This window comes from Colletotrichum lupini, chromosome 6 (genome assembly GCF_023278565.1).
Source record: "Colletotrichum lupini chromosome 6, complete sequence".
Classification (NCBI taxonomy): Eukaryota; Fungi; Ascomycota; class Sordariomycetes; order Glomerellales; family Glomerellaceae; genus Colletotrichum; species Colletotrichum lupini.
The window spans coordinates 5,263,095-5,284,591 of record NC_064679.1 but is presented as its reverse complement, the minus strand read 5'-3'; the positions used below and the strand labels follow the sequence as shown (position 1 = coordinate 5,284,591).

The 21,497-nt window shown below is 54.8% G+C and overlaps 7 protein-coding genes across 7 annotated transcripts; 1 reads left to right on the top strand and 6 right to left on the bottom strand.

Moving 5' to 3' along the window:
• Window positions 1-129: 129 nt before the first annotated feature.
• CLUP02_13031 (microtubule associated protein) lies at window positions 130-8,135 on the bottom strand (the record flags this gene model as incomplete). Its single annotated transcript, XM_049291989.1, has 12 exons — window positions 130-1,160; window positions 1,258-1,766; window positions 1,878-1,942; window positions 2,136-2,387; window positions 2,426-2,467; window positions 2,520-2,675; window positions 2,737-2,822; window positions 2,881-3,991; window positions 4,042-7,371; window positions 7,437-7,768; window positions 7,832-7,975; window positions 8,063-8,135. The coding sequence occupies 12 exons, from the start codon at window positions 8,133-8,135 to the stop codon at window positions 130-132; spliced, it is 7,131 nt and encodes a 2,376-aa protein (XP_049149135.1).
• Window positions 8,136-8,914: 779 nt separating this feature from the next.
• CLUP02_13030 (uncharacterized protein) lies at window positions 8,915-9,191 on the bottom strand (the record flags this gene model as incomplete). Its single annotated transcript, XM_049291988.1, has 2 exons — window positions 8,915-9,045; window positions 9,104-9,191. The coding sequence occupies 2 exons, from the start codon at window positions 9,189-9,191 to the stop codon at window positions 8,915-8,917; spliced, it is 219 nt and encodes a 72-aa protein (XP_049149134.1).
• Window positions 9,192-9,305: 114 nt separating this feature from the next.
• CLUP02_13029 (uncharacterized protein) lies at window positions 9,306-10,895 on the top strand (the record flags this gene model as incomplete). Its single annotated transcript, XM_049291987.1, has 10 exons — window positions 9,306-9,448; window positions 9,502-9,665; window positions 9,749-9,837; window positions 9,956-10,020; window positions 10,057-10,185; window positions 10,242-10,293; window positions 10,353-10,389; window positions 10,445-10,564; window positions 10,630-10,753; window positions 10,817-10,895. 10 exons carry the CDS (start codon window positions 9,306-9,308, stop codon window positions 10,893-10,895), a joined length of 1,002 nt encoding a protein of 333 aa, XP_049149133.1.
• A 55-nt stretch (window positions 10,896-10,950) lies between these two features.
• CLUP02_13028 (uncharacterized protein) lies at window positions 10,951-12,620 on the bottom strand (the record flags this gene model as incomplete). Its single annotated transcript, XM_049291986.1, has 7 exons — window positions 10,951-10,981; window positions 11,050-11,143; window positions 11,266-11,540; window positions 11,677-11,889; window positions 11,954-11,988; window positions 12,090-12,449; window positions 12,519-12,620. The coding sequence occupies 7 exons, from the start codon at window positions 12,618-12,620 to the stop codon at window positions 10,951-10,953; spliced, it is 1,110 nt and encodes a 369-aa protein (XP_049149132.1).
• A 659-nt stretch (window positions 12,621-13,279) lies between these two features.
• Window positions 13,280-14,870, bottom strand: CLUP02_13027 (arginase; the record flags this gene model as incomplete). The annotated part of the gene is made up of 6 exons (XM_049291985.1): window positions 13,280-13,357; window positions 13,420-13,678; window positions 13,770-14,353; window positions 14,419-14,533; window positions 14,606-14,738; window positions 14,792-14,870. The coding sequence occupies 6 exons, from the start codon at window positions 14,868-14,870 to the stop codon at window positions 13,280-13,282; spliced, it is 1,248 nt and encodes a 415-aa protein (XP_049149131.1).
• A 650-nt stretch (window positions 14,871-15,520) lies between these two features.
• CLUP02_13026 (uncharacterized protein) lies at window positions 15,521-15,763 on the bottom strand (the record flags this gene model as incomplete). The annotated part of the gene is made up of 1 exon (XM_049291984.1): window positions 15,521-15,763. The coding sequence occupies one exon, from the start codon at window positions 15,761-15,763 to the stop codon at window positions 15,521-15,523; it is 243 nt and encodes an 80-aa protein (XP_049149130.1).
• Window positions 15,764-17,356: 1,593 nt separating this feature from the next.
• Window positions 17,357-21,497, bottom strand: CLUP02_13025 (capsular associated protein; the record flags this gene model as incomplete). Its single annotated transcript, XM_049291983.1, has 8 exons — window positions 17,357-18,459; window positions 18,549-19,583; window positions 19,615-19,779; window positions 19,838-20,214; window positions 20,299-20,766; window positions 20,935-21,040; window positions 21,419-21,442; window positions 21,482-21,497. 8 exons carry the CDS (start codon window positions 21,495-21,497, stop codon window positions 17,357-17,359), a joined length of 3,294 nt encoding a protein of 1,097 aa, XP_049149129.1.

The window sequence follows — 21,497 nt, the reverse complement described above, 5'->3', positions numbered from 1 at the left end:
GACAGGAAGCATCATCTTCGTGTGCGGCGGCTCAAGTGATAGGTCAAACATGTATGCTCACTTCTTCCCATTAGCTTGATACTTGAGCCAAGACCTCTACCAAATCAGATACCCCTTTTCTTTTGGTGTTCAAACCCCCAGGACTTTGTTCGCCCTCTGGATCAAATCCCTCTCTCCATGCCCATCTCCAGCGCCGACCAATTTTTCCAATCCCATCGCCCGCCTCGCCTCCACCCCCTCGATGGCATCCTCTCCAGGCCGCCCCACGTGTTCGCTCTCCCCCTTTCCGCCGGGGAAATCCGGCCCTGGCAGCCCTTCAAGAAACGCCTCCCTCTGCCTCGCCAAGTACCCGACATTCAAATCCGTCGCCGGACACACGGGGATGTACATGACACTCGAGTCTCCCTGTCCCTGGTGAACCTTATCGACGGCGTGGATCTGGTCCGCGTGCCAAACGACAAAGTCCCCAGGCTTGATGCGCGGGATATGAACCATTGTCCCATCAAGTTGCAGATGCGGATGCAGCGCCTCACTGAGCTCCTGTCCGTGTCCCGGTGTTGCCCCTTGTAGCTCGCTACTCATCGCCTCGCCGCCCGTAAACGCCCAGTTCTCCTCTCGCAAGAACTCCTCGCCTTCTCCCGCGGCGACCCCACTGCCACTCTCAGATACTTCCTTGCGCGGCTGGAAAAACGGCCGGAGGAGAAAGTAGGCGGTCGAGAGCTGCACCAACGGGTTCACCAACAAGGTCCCCTCCCTCGGCCCACAGTTGCTCAGGCTCAGCCAGCCCTGGAACATGCGGAACATGCTGCATGCGCCGGCACCGTTGTACAAGTCTTGCACAGCTTCGACGCGGGCGCTGACGTCCCACGGGTCGTACTTCTCCCATTCGCCTCGGAAGACGGCATCGTAGGTCCCGGCCTTGCCGTACCCTTCGCGTTCCCATCTCTCCACAGACCCGCCGTCAATGTGTGGGCCGAGGGCGAACGTTGCGTCGCCGGGCTGACGGATGCGAAGGCGATCGGCGTAGGTCACGGGTTGCAGAGAGATGGCGGCCGAGGGGGACTTGTTCCAGAGGGAGCTCATGAGGGTCGACTGGGCTTTGAGCATATTGGGATGCGAGCGGGCTTTGATTTGTGGGTGAGACCAGTAGAGCTCGTAGACTTGAGGGTTGTCTGCAGGGAAAGCTTTTTTTTATGAGGAGCTGGTCAGTTATGAAATCATTTGCAGGGAAAATAGACATAGACGTGGATAGCCTACCTTTTGTGGATGGGTTCTTCCTGACATATTCCTCAACCTCCTCTTTGTATCCTCTAGCCTCCTTCTCATCAAAGACACCACGAACGACAGCGGCGCCACGCTTGCGGATATCACCCTTTAGCCTCTCAATATCGCCCTCCAAGTCTTTGAATTCAACGCTCGGGATGATGGCGGGTCCCTTTTCCCGGATAACTTTATTCTCCTCCCGCAAAGCACGCAGAAGCCGGTTCCAGGACGCAGCGACGGCATCCTCGTGACCCGCGATGAGGTCCTCTTTAAGCACACGGAAGCGGTCCGGGAGCGGTTCACGGGCGGCGCCCGAAAGAGAGACGAAGACGGAAGAGATATCGCCTTCCTTTTTTGGCGCTGCGGCGCCCATCATGACTGTTCGGTATTGTGATGATGGAAGGCGGAGAGGGGTGCGTGTCCGACCCTGGGACAGCCTGTGGAGACGGAACATCTTGGTGGTCTGTTGATGATGTAGACGTAGTGGCTTCTTCCGGACGAGTCTCGAATTGGGGTCTTTATGAGTTCGCAAGAACCAAGGTAGCGAATCTCATATGGTGAAGTTGCCCAGTTTGAGAGATGATGTAAGTATAGAAAACTAGAAGTGCTCTCACTTAAAACTTGGGTCAATATGTTGTTCGTCAAACATTAATCCCGTCAACCTCGCCGATGATGATGCCTTCGAGAATCATCAGCAAAAGCAGGTCCGATTGGCCTCTTATACCAGATGAGAAGGCCCAATGCCATCACTCATGTTGTGGCATCGACCTCGACGTGGTCGGCCTTCTCAACTTGGCAACGCCGCAAGACCAAATTAATAAATCGAGAAAAAGACCGTGTAATTAGCTTGCATTCCCATCCGTCGACCACACCCCGGATCCCCCGCGTTCGAGGCGGACATCCATAACGAGCAAGACCAATGGGGAGCCCCGCTCTGCCCCGCTCCAGTCGGTCTTGGAGGTGCAGAATGACATGCATCGTCCCGTTGTGCTCTCTGCGCGTGACCAACGGGAGTTCGAAATCGCATCCAGTAAGCTAAGGTGGGTGGCTAGACTTGCAAGTGAAGGCGGAGGGAACCCCGCAAACAGTGCGGGACTGGGGCGGAGAGTCGGAGGAGCCCCACGCTACATGGCGAGTCCGAAGCCGCAGCCCCGACACACACTAGAAGCCAAACATTGGCCTCTGTTGAACTCTTCTTCGAGATCTTTATCTTTTTGCAGTTTGTTGATCAGACCGTCAGCCACACAACACCTTACAACTAGGCGCGATGGAATATAGATGACATAAGGGTGTTCTGTAAGGCAAGGCTGACAAACAACGCCAGACAGAGAGGCTTCGGTATTAGACTGTTGTACCCAAAAGGCGGCCTGTCCGCAAAACTCCTCCAGATCCCTAGCAAAGGCCGTTCGCCGCTGAAATTACAAATGCTGAGAAGAACGGAAATACAAAAACAAAAGAGACGTTGAGCCACACATTCCGGCTCTGCTGTTGGTACAAGAGGTTGAGCGAATACAAATGAAACCTCCGCAACGCAATCCCAGCCAGCTCTACTTTTTCAGCTATCCCCCAACTGTCCGTTGGCCCTGCGTATGCGGTTCACCTCTGTCCTTAAATCACGGTTTTCTGTTTCGAGTCCGCCCAGCCGCTGTCTTGCCGCATTACGGTCCTGCGAGCGGCCTTCGCGCTCAGCCTTGAGCTTGTTCTCGAGGTCGCGGAGCTTGAAAATCCACCGGTTGTCTGCTGGGTCCCGCTCCGCCAACGTGGCTTCAAAAGGGTTGTGATTGGTTGACCCAGGCGTCGTCACCGTATGGCTGGAAACGCTCCGTGTCATCGTCGACGTTCTCTCGCCCTTGCGAGGCTTCCTCTCTCGCTCTCTCGGTCCTGTGGGAATGGACGGCGACGGGCTTCCACTGCCGGGCTCAGTGATAACCGCGCTGGGGTCGTTGGTTGCTGAATAGGCAGCCCGACTCCTGACGTCCTGAGCGGTTCGTAGTGTTGCGTTCTCAACCTTGAGTTGGCGGTAGGCGTCCTCGAGACGCTCCATCCTAGCCTGCTCATAGGACCCGAGGGATCCCGATGCTATGCTGTTGCGTACAATCGTCTCCAGCCGCTCCAGCTTCTTAGTCCGGATCTCGAGGTTGTTCTCGAGGCTCTGATACTCGCGCCATAAGTCCCGTTCCACGCCCTTGACGCGAGACGAGAACCCACCAACCATGGTTTCGATCATCTTGATAGCGCCCAGCAAGTTTTTGCTGAAGCCGGGCAGCATAGTAGCCACAGCCTCCAGAGAAGGCAGCGCGCGCCCATTGATGAGACTATTGTCGTGCGCCCAGTCAGTGCCACAAAGGGCCGAAAGTCGGGTCCACAGTACTAGCAGCAAGTTGTTGCGCTCAGTGAGCTGGTCTCGGAACGTCGCCTCGAGATGCGAAATCTTCTTCTTGTCCTGGGTCCGCGAGGATTCGAGCTCCGAGATGCGTAGGTCCTGTGTGCTAACAGTTCTCGACACATGCAAGTGTGTCTTCTGAAATGTCTCGAACTGGTTCTTCGTCGTCCGGTGCGCCTGTCTCTCCTTTTCGAGCTCTCCCCCAAGTTTGCGAGACTCCAGGCCGTGAGACTCAAGCAAAGCGTCGCGCTGCTTGATGATACGATCCTTCTCGACGAGCGACGCCTTGGTGGTGTCCAGCTCGCGAACGGTGTTCTCCAACTCGCGCTGAAGTTTTGCAATCGACTATGTCTGTTAGTGCCTGTGTCTCTTATGGGGCTTGTTGCCTAGCCTACCTTGAGAAGGCTGGATCGTGTCCCGTTAAGATCGCCCAGTGCCTCTCTAAGATTGTTCTCCAACTCCATGAGCCGCTCCTTCCATTCGGTCGCCTCAACTTCGCGAGAGGTGAGACTCTTACGCAACCTCCGGGCTTCGTCTTTGGCCGCCGACATCTCGCGGTTAAGCTCGTTGACGAACTGCGTCACCTCTTCCTTCTCCTGATTGGAAACCATCTCGTGTTGGCGGCGCTCAGTAACAAGACGCTGCTCTAGCTCCTTGATCCTGTCGCGTTCGTCGCGCAAGCTCTGCTCGGTATTAGCGAGAGCCGCCTCGAGATCGCCGATGCGGATCTTGTCGCCTTCCTGCTCCTCACGCAAGAAAGCAATTTCACCCTGGCTGGATTCTTGTTGTACGCTGAGCCGCTGAGCCTTGTCGTTGGACTCGAGCAGCTTGGATTCGAGCTCCTCTGACTCCTTGTTGGCTTCTGCGAGTTCTTGCTCTAGTTGCTTGATCCTGCCAATCTTGGCTGCTGTCTCGTCCTCCAATCCCAGTAGCGCTTCGCTCATCTTGCGCATTTCCTCCTGCAGGGCATCGAAGTTTTCTGTGCGGTCATTGAGCTCAAACTGCAGCCTTTGTATCTCGTCGTTTCGTTGGTCGGCCTCGCCCTCCAAAGCATCGATTTCTTCCTGGGCTTCTTTCCGCAACGATTCGAATTCCGTCTCCATATCCGCCTGCTCCCTGAGCGCTTCGTCCCTCTCGGCCTGCAAAGCCACGAGGTCGTTCATGGCATTGTCGAGATCTTCCTGGAGTGTGGCAGCGATTTCCTCAGCTTGGCCCTTACCCTCGACTGCTGTCTCAAAGTCTGCCATGCATCCCTCGAGCTCCCGTTGAAGCTCTTGGTTCTGTAATTTGATCTCGCTAATCTTGTCGCGCGTTTCGGCGAGTTTGTTCTCCAACTCTTCGCGCTCCAGCTCATCGATCTCTGTCATTTGCGTCCTACTGGCGCTGACTCTTGACATCGACCGGTGGTGGGCGCCGGCGCGAGATGCCGAACGCTCGAGCAGGGAGTCCACCGTGGATGGTGCGGGTCCTCCTCGCCGCTGCGCCATCTTCAGATCCTCAATCTCCTGATATAATCGCTCCTTTTCACGGTTCCTCGACGTGAGCATGGATGTCTGCGCTCCTACCTCGCGCCTCAGCTCGGCGTTTTCGTGTCGTAGTTGCTCACTTTCTCTCCTGAGTTCATCCACCAACGTACTTGCCGCACTAAAGCCACCATTCGTTTCAAGATCACCGGATAGACCAGACACGGGGCGACTTGGAGAGACTTGTCTGTGCTTCTTGGTGATGTTGTAAATGTTGGTGGTGTGGTGCATGCCACCGTGGCCGCCACTGGCTTCCTGTTTCATGCGGAAGATCTCATCACGCAGCTTACGGTTGTCCTCGTCGGACTGCTCGCGTCGGGCCGTCTCCTGCTCGAGAAGGTCCTTCCATACGTCGGCCTCTTCCTGACTGCCAAGATTGCCGCTGGTTCTCTCGCCTAGCGACCTGACCACCTCACTGAGCTTACGCTTTTCTGCCTCCTTTGACATGTTATCGTTCCGAAGCCTCTCAATCTCAGTGATGTATTCTTCGACGCGCTCGCGCAGGTATGTCAACTCCTCCTCACGTTCCTGAGCATCCAGGTTGGAGGAGGTGTCATTAGACGATCCACCACTCTTTGCTGTTCCGGGGCGGTCCTGGTCGTCTTTCAACTGCTTCTCCAACTCCTTGACCCGCCTTCGCAAGGCCTTGTTATCACGCTGGATGACGGCGAGGCTCGTCTTGAGTTCCACGTTTTCCGAGATCATCTCCTTAACACCCTCTTCGGATAGCTTGTCAAGGCGATCGCTGAGGAACATGACCTTCAGCTTGAGGTCAAAGTTCTCTTTGGACAGACGCTCAATGGTGCTGCTCTGCTCCTTGAGTGTCAAATTCTTACCCGACCTCGTGGAGGCGCCAAGCGGCATGTCTGAGGGCTTGCGGGGCGTCACAAAGCCACTCTTAGTCCTGTACTCCATGGCCAACGACTCAGGGACCTGCACATTTCTAACATGCCGGGCGATGACAGTATCGGTGGGCGCAGTTAGATTCTCCTTGGAGGGTTTCGGGGTAGCCAGGAGATCTTCGTTTCGGGCTGATCGGCGTGGCGAGAACCGGTTGTCGTCCTCTTCAAGTGTCTCAAGTTGACTAGGTAGCGATTCGGGCTCGTCCAAACCCGAGGCCATGCTGCCGATGCTCACGGAGCGCGACAGGATGCTGCTGAGACTGCGGGGTAAGCTCAGCGTGCCAGCTGCACCTCCAGATTGCAGGGCGAAATCGGCGCCAAGATTCGCAGTGCCTTCGCTCTCAAGTTCATCGTGGGTATCGGGGTTGGTGATGAAAGAGGAGACGGAGGATCGCTGGCTGGCGCCCCGGCTACGCAGATACTTTGGCCGCGTGCCGTAGCGGAGAGAATGACCAGGTGTACTGCCGGCATCCACAGAGCCCCCTTGAAGGCTGCCGTCGGAGCGCTTGCTTCGGAGAGTCGTTGACACAGATTCGGCAGCAGATTCCGCACGAGATAGAGATTGTTCATCCTCGGTGTCGTCAGCCGGAGCGGGTTCCCCCGATTGCTTGTCGGTCCGATTGCTGGCGCTGGAAAGGGCCCTGGATATTGTTCGCGCGGCGGCGGCGGCGGCGGGCGAGGAGGACATAGTTTCCAGGGCAGAAGTTGTATTGGAGACGTCGGCAGAGGCCGAGTCTTGCGGTCGCAGTTCGGGAAGGTTGTGGATGGCCGAGTCTTCCTCAGGGGTCGCATCGAATCTCGGCCTTGGACTGGGGCTGGGGCTCGCAGGGGGTTGTCTGGCTGGGGCAGGGGATCTCGAAGAAGCGGCCGCGCCATCGAAGAGGTAAGTGTCGTCGGTGCCCTCGTGGGTTATTGTGGGGATCGGGGATACACGAGAGACGAAGCTTGATTCAACGTCCTGGAGATGTGCGCGAACAGCAGATTCAGCCAAAGAATCGCCATGGTAGGAGTCGTCAAAGGTAGGGCCCTCGACAAAGCTGGTGTCCGGTACGGCGGAGGTCTGGGGTCGCGGTGGAGGGAGCATAGATTCGTTTTGATGTTCGATATTGGTACGGGAGCTGGACGGGGTACGGCGACCTAGTTCGTTGTTGTGAGGTTGTTCGTCAGGAGGGGGTTTGGTCGGCGTGTTTTGCGACTCGTCAACAGTAGCGCTTCCTGAATGATTGAGCCGCGATGTGTCATCATCACCGTCGTCGTCAACCCGACGGGCAGTAGTAGGACGGGAGTCGTCGTGATGGGTCTCATCACGTTCCATGGTGGGAATTGGCTAGGCGATTGGGGGGATGCATTCGGCTGGCTGGGGACGTGGATTTTTCTTTGTCTCGCCCGTCGTTGGTCCTCGAGGGAATGATTGGCGGTTTCGGGAGGGGGGCTCGAGCCGGGGAATGGTGGGCGCTGAAAGGGCGTTTCGAAGGAGAAGATGCGCTGGTGATGAATGATCGGTGAGGGATGAGAAAAGCAACTAGGTACCTGGAGGTAACGTAAACCGATTGAGCTAAGAAGTGTCAGAGTTTCTCCCTCCTTGTCAGTCGCGAGTCTGTGGTGGCATCGGGATGGAGCGATAGCAACAATGGTGAAGTCAACGTGTCGCACGAAACATGTGCGTTGGCAGGAGATGGGTGTCGAGGAATTGGATGCTGGCGCGCACGCGCATGCAGGACGCCGATGTACCTTACCTTATCATGAAGGAAAGCACGTACCTAGGTATTTGGTGGTGTTCCTTCCACCCTTTTTCCCAAGGTACCGCAACCACCAACAAGGAATGGAAGCACCAGCAAAAATTTCTACCCTACGTGCTTCCTCGTAAACACAAAGTTTGGCAGTGATGAACGTGTTGGCTGATGCTGCCAGACGTGATGGGCTGTACCTAGATGCACGCCGGGACGATACAAAATCCTAGAGTTGCCTCTCAATCGAAGCTAGATATGCACCTCTAAAGGGGATGCTAGAGAACGTGTGAAGAACGGACTGTTGATCCGCGAAAATGAATACAAACAAAAACATAGGCGGACTGGTTGGTAGGCACGTACCTTACCTTACCTTAGGTGCTTAGAGAGACCTTATCAGCAGGGCACCCACCAACAGATTAGGTACATCCTGGTCCACCTCACATGGGGGTCGGGTGCCTCCAATGCTCCCGTCCGGACCCCCTACCTTAGGTACCTACCTACCTTACGGCGTACCTATGGTCTTCACATCCCGCCATGCCTGCCCCGCTGGCAACCTCACGTAAGGCAGCTAGGTAGCGAGTGCTTACCTAAGGTGACGAAAAGGTCCTGACCATCTCCATAGCATCAAAGGTCAACAATAGCTATTTCCAGTCACGGCATGTACATTCTCATTTGGTCAGGTCGCTGCTATGATCGCCCCCCTGCACCAAGATCAAACTAGATTTGGGCGGTTTTATGGGATTCAGGTAGCTACTGTGACATTGAAAATGGCCTCCATCGGAATTGATGTCCTATGTTGGATTAAACTTTACCTACATAGCTAATAGCTATCGCCGTTTATCGTCCTGTCCGCTGCTTCTATTGTAGTTGGGCTGTTACAGTGAGGGTGGCAAACACTATGTCCATACAATAAATGCAAATATACGTATACTAGTGGGGGTACGTTTGCGGATTCATGAAATTTGCGGCTATGGTGAGTTCCATTAGCTCGCATAATAGAGCAAAGGCATAATGGTAATGTAGTTCATTAAAAGCTATATGGGAGGCATGATATCATAGCCGCAATCGTCCCATTGTCGTGAAAGAGTCGTGACCAAAACATATGTTGTACATTTAGTTGGAAATCTTAGGGTTGACCTTCTTTCCGGTCACCTTCTCGTAGATTCCGCGACCAGCATCGGTGATCTTCTCGTCCGTGCTGGGAGAGAAGTCGTGTCCAGCCTTCTTGGAGCCAGCGTCGAAGACTATAAGTATGTCAGAGGAATTCGAACCATTGTGGGAGTGGCGAGTATCTAGACTTACTCTTATCGACAGGATCCTGCTTCTGCTGGCCTGGGGCAGCGGCAGTGTTGCCGGAGCTTCCGGAGGCGAGGTTCTTGAGCTTGTCCATGTTGATAGTTGTGGTTTGTAGCTTATGTGGTGGTGGAAAGTGGTTGAATAGTGGTACTTGTTGTAGAGCGGTTTTGTATGAGTAGCTTGTGGGTGTATGTAAAGGTGAATCAAAATGAAAACGAGTGAGAGGAATGCTTGGGCACTTTATACATCCAGTCTCCTTCCATCAGCCCAGCCAACGGAACCTACCTTTCCCATCCTGTTCTTCACCTTCGAGCTTGGGAGGCAACCAGAGCGGCATGAGGTAGGGACTTGGTAGAGGAAGGACCCCTCCCCCGCTTTCCCCCATTAGCGTCAGACATTTCCAGTTCTCACCCGCGTCCCCGTGGGTCCAATGACCTAATCCATGCCCTCGCCCCCAAGTTGGCAGCCACACAGCGCAGATTCCCAGTTCCAACTCCCGTTTCTGACCTATCTGAGCAAAGTCAGATAGCTAACTGCCTGCCTACGTCATTCGCCGGCAGTTCCAAAGGTAAGACTGCAAGGCACCGCGACCTTATGCACTCTCGACCCGTCGTTCAAGAGAAACCGGGTGTTGAGAGTCTGCTCATCTAGGCACCTCATCACAATCTGTAGTTGTCTCTCCCCCGTCATGTCAACCCAGTCAGAATGCCAAGCAGGTTCAGGGTCCTCACCCGTTGGCTGTTCCTGCCATCATGGCTTGTTTCCTCCCGAGAGAATGCTAGTCCAAGATGCTTGGCAGGCTGAAAATCGAGTCTATCTCTCGAGCTAAGGTACCCTTGTCTGTCTGACATTTCCAAGGTGCCTGCCCGGCTGAACGGCAAACCAACGCACGCACTTGCTCAGGGCGCTCGAGATGAATGCGCGTAAAAGGTCTCGAGATTCAATCCGAACCTCTGTAGTGTACCAGTATCCCCGCCGGCTGGCTACGTCATGTCAGATCAACATGGGGGCCTAGGCCTCGATTCGCCAACAAGAGCCGCTCCCGTCAAAGCTACGCGTGTACCTATGCGAACCCTCTACTGTGGGAGGTAGGTACCTCCCCACGTTCACCTGCAACAGATTCATCATGTGACGACGATCTCAGTGACGAAATGCAGTTGATCTTAAACAAAGCTGGTCTCGGACTACGGGGACCGGTCTAGGTACATGCAAGCAAGTATGTACCTGAATACTTGGCTTCCGTTGACGAATGCAGACGGGAAGCATGTACTCCATACAAGATCGCTCCATGGGTGAACTGAGTCGAATCCAGTCTAAGAGCACACAACGACTTGAATGCATGCATAGTCCGGTTACAACGCAATGCAGAATATACTGTTGTCATTCCATCCAACCTTGCCTTGCTGTGCTTGCTTGCGCTACCTCATTTGACTATCCATAACTGCCAATTCGTCATTTCTGGACAGCGTTCGTTTTACTCATCTCCGTGCACCTTCGCTACGCAATCATGCAGTCCAGTCACCAAACAATAGCTCGTGCGAAACCTCCGTCCAAAATCACCAGACGCCTATATGTGCAATTGCCCGAAACCAAGGAAGAGAACGACAACCTTCCTCCGACGGCGACTCTAACCATTAAATCCATCAGATCATACTCGTAAATTCGTCTCTTGTAGCAAAACTGGCGGTATGTACATGCCGGCCGACAAGACTGTCGAAGCTGGATACCGTTTATGTTTCCGTATATGTGTCGAGTTGTGTCGGACTATGCCGAAAAGATTATACCAGAAAATGGTTGAGTATGTCGGATATTCCTCATGCAATGGTATACAGTCAAAATATAAACGTTGCGGCCTAGGCGCAACCCGAGGCTTCATCGTTGACACTACGCAGCCACACGTCCAAACGAGAAATATATCCCGGGACAGTCGTGTCTCAGCCCATATTCATCACGAGCTGGCAAACACTTGGTAGGCCATGACCATGATCCAAAGCAGGAAGATGGCACCAACCAGCGCAAATGAAAACACCGCCTGCCACGCTTGGCCTACATCACGGTCCCGAATATTAGCATTCCTCCCGTTCACAAAGTCTCTTCTCGAAATCTACGAAGAAACAAATAGGCATCACACCAAGAAAAGAGCGAGTAGGGGAAAGGAGAGAACGCACATATACTCCTCTGTTCCAGCCAAGCGAGGGTGTCTAGACTCTGCCCCGTCGGGCTCCGGTTAAACACGGCGAGGTTACACGTGCTAGAGACGGACCCGTCGGGTCCCCAGAGCTGAATGCTCACGACAACAAGACCGACGAACCATAGTATGAAGAGGATGAAGGCGCCGATCATAACAATGGCTGGGAGGAGACGACGCTGGAAGACTAGCCAGAGGAGGAGGCCGATGAAGAGGATTACGAGGCATGCGACGGTGATGTAGTAGGGAAAGTACCTGTCGCGGAAGGAAGATGGTTCATCATGTTAGCATTGGCATCGTCTCGCGGAGTTCATCTCTTGGCCGGGAACCCTCGTCTTTCGGCGTAGTCGTTGAAGCGTGGCATGCCATTTGGCCAGGCGCATATGGCAACATGACGGAATGCGAGGGCGAGGCAGAGATAGCAGTGTGAATCACGCACCAGGGTATGGGCAGAAGCAGTTGCTGCTGCGTCTCGATAAAGGACGCAAAAACGCCGATGATGAGGCAGGCGGCCACAAGCATGACGAGGATCCAGAGGTTGAGCTGAATGCCGGGCCATTGGTAGCGGTGGACGCGCTCGACAACGCGCCTCTCGTAGAGGGAGCTGCTCGTCAGTGTTGACGCCACCATTGTGCCTATATTTGCTATTTACAGCTCGGTTCGTTGACGATGAGTTGGTATTGGTCAAGTGGGATCGCGTCGCCTAGGTATTCCGACTGTCGCTGAGACTCGGAATGGGGCACGGAGAGGTGTCTCTAATATAGGTATTTAATCGATCGTGCTCGATGCCCTCGGTCTTCCGACGGATTTGGGGTTTCGCTGGGATGAGGGGCGGGGGCGAGTAGCGCAATGGGCAACGTTGGGTACCGAATTTACGGGTTCTGTTCGTTCGGCGAGGCTGGGTAGGATGCTATCCCCAATGCGCGTGCGGCAATCGCGTCGATTAGGTATCCTGCGTCGAGCGGAAAGGTGGGCTCGGTTCGTCTCGTCGGGTGCCAAAGAGTTCGTCTTATTAGAAGGGGCAGGGTTGGTAGCAGGAACGGTTTTCGAGAGCCTCGCAATCAGGTAGAAGTCGGCCTGACTCCTGCACAGTACCCAAGGCAAGGTAAGGTAGGCGTACGGATCGAATGGATGGTGTGGGTTGCCCTGGTGTTGGCGCGGCGGCTGTTTTGGAGGGTGCCACGTCAAATCAAAGTATGTCGTATTTACGCCGTAGTTACCTTATGGTTAGACGGGGAAGATTATGTACTGCGATTCGAGAAATCGTCTATGAAATGTATGTATGTTGTCGATTTGGAAATTGTGACTGAGGGCGAGCCAGCTTCCTTCTCTCATCTGCGAATAGGGAATAGGTACCTTGCCTTAGTCAAGGTACACCGTACATTAATTGATCTCTCCTTCCCTTTGGAAATGGCGATGGCTGGGCGAATGGAAGGCATCCCGACTCCGTCCCTTCCTTTGCCTTAGGTAAGCACGTGAGGTACCGACACATCTCATCGGTGAGCAAGCAGGAAAGTGGGGTGCTCTGAGCCCGCGTTGGACCTGCTGTCCCTGCCAGCCACTCACGCCCCCGGGTTCCGAGGCTCAAAGACTCCAATATGCACCCGAACCGCCTCACGACTTCAGCCTTCCATTTCACATGTCTTTATGCCCAATCGAACATGTTGTCGTAGAGACCTTGGAATTGAGCCACGTGAGTGCGCTGCAAAGTTCGGATACGTTTGAATAATCGCTGGTTTACGGAGTAACCAAAGGGACCTTATACCAAGGTACCTTACCTAGCATCAATCATGACAACGAAAGGTCGGCTCATAAATCTATTCGTTGGTATATATCTACCTCAACCCCGTGTCTGACTCCGTCCAGGTTTCCCTGGCCACCTCACTTGTTCTGTCTTCTATTGCGCTATACGCCAAATTCACTTTGCCTCCGTGTACCATTTAATCTTCCCTGTGTTCCCACAACCATAGATAGGCAGCCCTCGCCGTTCTCCGTCAGCAGCCATGATTCTGCCAGAAGTCGAGAATCCATTGTGGCCGCATCCTTTCCCTTTTGTCCCCCGCGCGCTCAAGCTACCAACTTAGAGCAATGACTCTCCCAGAGCGCAACGCACCAGCGAGCAGCCCGCTCTTACCGTCTCGGACGCCGCGCCCTCCTGCTCGGCCGCGAGTGACGGGTTCACCTCGACCAGGTCCAGCGCGACAAGGCTGCCAGTCTCGTGCACACACTCGCAAATGTAGTCACCTTCTCTCAATGTGAGACCGCCGCGGACCGGGGTACCCGTTGACGGCGCCCACATGGGGTCCAGAGCGTCAACGTCAAATGACAAGTGAATGGGGGTATCGTTGCCAATGTGCGCAAGCGCCATCTCCATGACGCGTCCGATGCCATATCTAAAAAGAAAACGATGTTAGTTTAGTCATAACGGTCAGAAGTCTATCATGACCATGCGGTGCGGAAAGAAAGAGAAGAGGAGAGACCTACCTGTCAATGTCAAACATGCTGAACGCCTTGATGCCATTCTCGCGCAGAATCCTCTTCTCGCCTGCATCCACGTCGCGCAGACCAATATACACCAGCTTCTTGATGCTTAGCATGTGCTCATCCTTGAGCCAGCCAAAGTACTCGGGTCTAGACTCCTTGGCCAAGCCCGTGACGAAAGCCACGGGCATGCCGTGGACGTTGCCGCTGTCGCTCGTCTCAGGGGTGTTGATGTCGGCGTGCGCATCGACCCAGATGACGGCAATCTCGCGGCCGAGTCTCTCGCGGGTGGCCTTTGCAGAGCCGGCAATGGTGCCAATGGCAATGCTGTGGTCACCGCCGAGGGTCAGGGTCAGGCGACCGAGGCGCGACTGCTGGTAGACCTGGTCGGCGATGCGCTCGGTGACGGAGGACACGGCCTTGGGGTTCTTCATGTTGCGGAAGGGGGGGTCGTCTGCGGGTACGAGGTCGGTGTAGAGGTGCACCTCATCGTCGCCGTGGAGCTTGTAGCCCAGCTCGTCGCGGAGCTGGGTGAGCAGGCCGGACTCGATGAGGGCCTTGGGGGCGGCGTCGACGCCTTTCTTGCACTGCAGGCGGGCGAGGGTCAGATTTCTATGTTGCCTTGGGAGGGCAGGCTATTGGCGACGCTTACCTGTCCGCCAGAGAAGCCAACGGCAACGACGCCGAGGTCCTCGGGGTTGCTCAGGAACTTGGAGGTGACCATTGATGTGTTCTGGACCATGGTTGCGATGCGCCGAGGGTGCGAACTTTGTGATTACGGATGGTGGAGGAGGAGGGGAATGTGGTGGTAGGTGAGGGTTGACGATGGTGGCGCTGACCTTGGTTCAGTGACAAGATATGTGCGGGTAATCGAGGTAAGAGATTGAAGTGAAGAAGAAGAAGAAGACGAGGAAGAGAAGGAGGAGAGGTCAAGAGGAGGGTAGAAGCTGGGGAGTATTATATGTAGAGAGTCTTGAATCAGCAGAAGACGGGCGATCAAGGTATGTTTAAAGCCTTTCCGTCACCGGCGACACCAAGGGCTCCGGGCCACGAAGTACCTGGCTCCGTACAGCCATCATCCATGACCATGGCCGCCTCAGTCATGGGATGGCTAGCGCGCCTAGGGCTGATGGGAAAGGAAGCATTCGCGCGCATCCCTGGCCAAGGGGGGAACAAGGACGAGGACGGGGTGGATTGTGGAAAAGACGGAAGGTTTCTACTGCGTAGGTAGCTGTGTAGAAGGTGGGACAGACGGGTGGTGTCGAAGCAAGCGACGCTACCGGACACAATGGAAAGGTGAGGAATGTAAGACACCTCGCACCTTGGGTACTGAAGAGTGAAGACCCGGCGACGGCGACGGCGACGGCGACAGGACGGCAATGACACCAGCGTGTTCCAGGCTGCGGACCCCTGAACCTCCCCTTGGGCCCCTCCACCAAGGTCGACGGTCCACCCCCGAACATCCCCACCACGGGTAGACCTGCACTTAGGGGAACATCAGTGGAGCCCCGGACAGTTATGGGGCCCACGGTCGGCGGGCGTAGCGCCGCAAGAGAAGGGAGCCAGAGGGCCGCAAGGGGCAGACCCCCGCCGCACATCGCTGGGGCCCGCTGGACCACCGCTGGAGCACCTGCACTTAGGGGTCTGGCGCGCCCGGAGGTGTGCCACTTAACGGCAGGTGACCCGGCGGGAAAACGCGCGAGGCATTATTTAAAGAGGCCCGTCGCCCACGTCCGCTGTCCACTTCACCAATATCACCGCCTCCGGGACTTGGTGATGTTCCCTAATGGCAGGGCGACGCGAAGGCGCATGACAATCTCACACCCGACACTCACACAACCAAGAAAACCACGGACGGAAGCTCGGCCTTTTCGGAATACGGGAGAGAGAAGAGAAGAAAGAGTTTTTTTTCTCATTTCTTCTCTGCTCTTTTTTTGTTGAGAAAGAGGGGGTGATGCGGACCACCACCACCACCACCACCACCCGTTCCAAGGCATAGGAATCGAAGGTATCCGGACTGCAATCATTTTCCCTCCATTATGTTCTCTTTTCTCCTACCTGACTTTCCCTGCCTTGCCTCCCTTACAAAGGTAGTGAGGTACGGTGCCTTATCTTCAGTGCAACCAAAAGAGAGCCAGGTGTCGATTTTCCGAGGTTCGCACCTTTCTTGCCTTATCGATTGGTCTTGTCTCTTATCAGACGCTCCTCTTATCTGGCCGTGAAGTGTCCTCCCGAGTCTGATACACCCAGAGTACATTCAATTACGTACAATGTGTGCTAGACCAGAGGTCACAGTTGTGCTACTGCGGTTTGAGGCCCTCCCCTCCTCCCACGAGTCACCCATCAGGGCAGCAGGGCCCTGCCCATCACGGACCCGCACTACTGCTGCTGCAGCATCTCGATTCTCATCTCACACTGAAAACCTCAGCGACTCGTGCCCGGGCCGGCATCCCTCGACTCCCATGTTCTCACCTCTGATTCTCGACGCCCATTTAACTACCTTGTCTTTTCCACATTTCTTGTTATCAATCAGTTCCAAGGGTGGCCGCATGACGTCCTTCCCATCTTCCATTATCCGGGGCCTAGCCCACCCGCCTGCCTGCCTGCCTGTTCAACCTACCCCGTCCACGATTCCCAGATATAGCTACATCCTTCGGAAGACTGAAAATCGGTTCAACTCTCTACGCAAACACGCTGTCACTTGTCATCCGCTAGCTCCCGCGCTTGAGTAGGTAGCACAAGAACTCTCTCATCCGCTTGCTTCCATTGTCTCTCCCGATTATACCCCTCACCTGCCCAAGGCCCTCGAAGCAAGGACGCTCCCTGGCTTTACGTAAAAGAGGCGCATTCTCTCGTCTCGAAATTGCCTTATCATCGCGTAATCGTCTGCACCCTACGCGAATACATTGGCGGGTTGGACTTGATTATGACTCGTAGCCGCGTCTCCAATCCTCCCGCCATGTGTCTCGTGAAAGTGATCAAATGACTTTATTCTGCTGTACACGGACCAGTTGGTTGGGCTGTCGACGGCTGAAGGATAAGATTCGAGATATCATTACTCCATAACTCCTTGTGCAGCACGCCTACGAACGGCAACAGGCGGCAGACGTCGTCTCCGGTCTGCGGGATTGCCTTCCGAAGACCGAGCCATTCCTTTTCCACGTCATGTAGAACTTAGATCCGGAACCGACGTCCGACACTTTCACAACATGCAATTCCACCCTCACATTCACATGCACATGGCACTTTGATGCGCCGCTAAACCTGGCAGTGGTATGTACTAGTTGCCATGCAGCATACATGACCTATGTTATATATCAATACCTAGAATGATGCCGATTTCATGCTTCCTCATTCTCCCGTTCGAGGGAGTCGGTTCTGGTAGGATCCGTAGACAAAGGTCTCAAAACACCCATAAAAAGGCTGACAAGTAGGGGCCCTTGCGAGTTACACCAAAAACTCCCCAAAAGAGACGGACCAGAACAACATAATAGAGATAAAATAACGCCATGCCCTTTTTGATTTCCCGTATTCCGCGGTGTGGTATCCATGCGACGAAACAACAATCCTTTCTGCCTCCTCGCGCTCTCTCAACTGGATGTCTGCTCCGCCAGCAAGTCATGCACCCAGCCCATCCTCTCTCTTCTCTCGTCCGTAACGCGCGCGTACTCGAGAAGCAACCGCAGAGTGTAAATCTGCATGTCTTCCTTACGCAGCGCCTTCTCGGCCCACGCCTTGCCCGCCATGGCAATCTTCTCCGCTTCGGCGTCGTGGCCTGGCCTCTCGTCACCATATCCCAAAAAGTATTCCATGATGCCGTAATATTCATTATACCGCGTGTCCATCGGCACAAAGTGTTTCCATGCAACGAGACGGCTGTCGTGCCATTCCCGCCAAAGCGTCGACTTGATGGGGAGACTCGTGCTGCCCAGGAACGCGAGGTACCGGCCTGAGAAGCTGTTGCCGTCAACGTCGGGGAGGTACTTGTTGTCGTACATCTCGGAGAGCATAACCCCCTCGGTGATGTTGAAATAGGGGCTCGTGTAGTTGCACGTTCCGGCCTTGCCCTCGGGCTCGCACATGAGATCCGTAAACCCAACATTGGCCCACGACTTGATCCAGTCGCCCAGCCCGCCCACCGCCTGCGCTGCAATGTTGTACATCTTGTCGGGCAGGGAAAAGTTGATCGGGTCCATCGTGCCGTCTTCGGCGCCCGTGACCTTGGTCGCGTTGTTCATGGCCACGAACCGGTGGCGCTGGAACCCTTGCCAGTTATCCACGCGGTTGCGCCCACCCGTTGCGACGCCGCGCCAGAGCACCGCGTCCTTCTTCTTGTTCCAGCGGCCCCCATGGTACCCACCGCCACTAAACCGTTCTTCCTCTGTCCAGTACATGGCTGCAGGAAGCAGGATCTCATTGTTGACGGCCAGCTTGGAACCGCCAAACATTGGAAACAGAACAGGCGTGGCAGCTGTGCTTAGGGGCTCAATGAAGATGCCATTGAGGCCTTGCAGGTCGGGTTGGTGACAGATATGGGTCGAGAGAGTGTAGTTGGAAACAAAACCGTCGCGCATATGCGGCTTGGCATACTTTGTCGAAACGGCGGGGGCATGGTTAAAGGTCCTTTGCGTCTTTGCCAGTCGAGCAGGGCTGTCGGGAGGGCACCCACGGCGGGCAATGAGCCAGTACTGTTCTGCAGACGGATGTTAGTATTCGAGAGTTGTTCGTCCCATGAAAAGGAGTAGGTAGGTGGGGTAGAAGAAAAGGTGGTAGGGCACATACTCGTGACTTTATCCCAGTGCTTGCTCTTGACCTTGACGTTGCGGTCGAGCTCCTTTTTGCTACTGGGCAGGGCCTGGAATGTGTTCATAACCTTTTTCGGTTCGGGCATCCCTTCCATCAGGGCAGCGTCCCTCAAATGCTGCTCCATATCCTCAAACGGCACCACCATGCGCGGCTCGTCCATCGGATTCAGGGCGATGTCCATGTCGGGTAGCAGATGCTCAATCGTCTTGAGCATGTTTGTCCAGTGGATGGTCCAGAACCAGTCGCTGATACGGGTGGCTCGTCCCTTGCGCACCTTGATCACCATCTCCCATTCAGCCGCCTCTTTTCGGATGCGTGATGGTTCGAGACCCCAGAACGGTTTTAGATCGTGGTAGATCTGGTCAAAAAAGTCCTCCACAATGACAGCCTTGCGGTCCTGGGCGAATTGAAACCATGCGTCAAAGCCCGGGGGAGGGTGGCGACCACGTCGCTCGCGGTAGGCCTTGGCCGCGGCGGGCAGCGTCTTGGTCTCCTTCTCCAACAACTTATCAAACGTTTCGTCGGCCTCTTTGATCAAGGCATCTATGGGATGTCCTTTTGACGGATCGACACCGCCTTCAACCTTGGTATTGCCCGCTGAGGGGGGTTTAGCTCCCGACGATGCTTGATCGGCTTTCGGAGGTATCGGTGTCGTCTCGGCCTGAGCCGTCGGCTTTGTGACATCCTCAACCTGTGCCGGAGCCACCGGGTCTGGTGTTTGCGGGGGTTGCTTCGGCTTCTCTGGTTGAAGCTGTGTCAGAGGTTCTCTTGGGTATCGCGGGTCGAAGTAGTAGAAGAGAGCCACGAAAAAGATGACGGCGGCGGCGTAGCGGAGGAAGCTCGAAGGCCGCCGGGGCGGAAACGATGGTGGAATGAGCTTCACCATGGTGTAGAGTGGTCGCGGGGTCGTGGGATGGAGTAGTGAGGTAGGGTGTCGTCGCAAGTCGGTCCCGGGGGGGATGGACGATGGACTCGAGTAGAAGGGTAGTTCGGATATCGGATGAAGGAGGCCTGGCGGCCGGCTCAGCCAGGCCTATTCAACAGGCGAGCGGCAGCGCAAGACCGTGATCGAGAAAAGGGTAAAGGGGTGCTCGAGGCGCGGAGAGCAGGAGCTTGGTTGTTGGTCGGTCGGGTGCTGCAGTCGAGAATCGCGAGACACGATTCGAGGTGGTTGTCGGGGATTCGAAGGCCCAAACGGTGCGAAGCTCTATGGACAGTTGGAACACGAGAGATTACAAGGAAGAAGAAAGCCGACCGAGTGAAACGGAATGAATTGGAGGAAGAAGAAAGGTAAAGAATGACGGAAGAAGAAGTAAAAGAAGAAGTGCTCAAGAAGGAAGACGGGCGGCTGGTCAGGACAGTGCCATTGAAGGGGGATTGAAGGACGAGGAGGTCGAGATTGGACGTCGAAACAGGGAAGAGGCGGCTTCGTGCACAGAACTGGTTCGTGGGGGCCTCAGTGCCAACAGAGGAAGACTGGAAGTTGGTGCTGTAGGTATTGGAAGGCAAACTGGACCAAAGTGACGGGGACAGCGGGTGTTTGTTCGGATAGGAAGGCGGGAGTGCGCGGTACGCAGAGTACGGCAGATGGGAAGGCGCAGTGACAGCAAAGTGAGATGGGCGACAACGTGGAGATGCTGATCTGAGGTAGGTATGGGGCAAGGTAGCAGCTACCTATGATGTCTGAGGCAGGTGGATGGATGGATGGATGGATGGGCGGTGTTACGGTGTATCCGTTCTGCGCATGTGGATTGTGGACTGCGCAATTGGAGGTGTGGATATCCGTGAAGTTGGATTGGACGGGATGGGATGGGATGAGACGGTCGGGATACGGGAGGACGGGAAAGAGGAGAGATCCAGGTCAATCGGAGGAAGCTGGAGAAGTTGATGGTTGTTGGGAGAAGACTGGAAGATTCCGATGGGGGCGGTAGACATGTGCTTGAACGGGGGCTGCAGAGGCTTGATGCAGGTCCGAATGTAGATGCTGATGCTGATGCTGATGATGAACCTGGAATATTGTGGTGATGATGTACAGGTACTGTGTCTTGCGTAGATGCTGCCGAGCGCTTGGGCTGCGGGACTGTGGACCGTGGGCTGTGCGGGTGGGGGAACTTGGAAGAAGGTGACGCCCAGACAAGTTTCAAGTAAGCATGGGAGATCCCAAGGTTTGGACAGATGGTAGGTACTCTGGAGTCTGGAGTCTGGACGGAGTGAAGGCGGGTAATGTATTCAGTATGTGTGGTTTGGTTCGACCGAGTATTATCTTTTCGTTTCTTATTCTTGAATGGGCTTGCTTTCACTAGGTACTGTGTCTCGCTGAAGTCCAGACTCCAGAGTCGTGGTCTTTGGTACTTACCTCTACTGTGGTAGACAATAGTAGTACCTTAGGAGAATGGTGGCAGGCAGCGGATTGAGCCACTTTAGTCTTTCGGTTCTCCGGCGGTTGACGTGGGTTTCTTTGCTTTCTCCTAGTAGACAGTTTCAGAGGTTAAATAACACTCGGTTCGTACGAATAGCAGAAGTTCTGACTTCCCTTAGGTAAGTACCTAGTTGTCGCAACGACGAGTATCGGTACTACTATCGCGACCTGACTAGATTGACGGGCTCAGGTACCGTACCTTAGCCTTGGCCTTAGTGGAAGTGAAAACGTCGAAAAGGGGGCGCCATCTAGGAACCGTTCTGTGTGTCACGACAACATTATTGGCGAAAAACAAATAGGGGTCTAGGCATTTCACCCTCATGAATAGCTACATGTTCGAGTTCACCTTGGTGTACGGATATGCCTAACTTCCTCAAGTATCCAATACTTTCACTTGCTGACCACGAGTACCTTACTAAATACGTACCTATCGCAATCACCTTCAAGTTCTCTACCACGATGCATCAGTCTCCGTACTCTACACGGGGACTATGTCGGGCGCACAT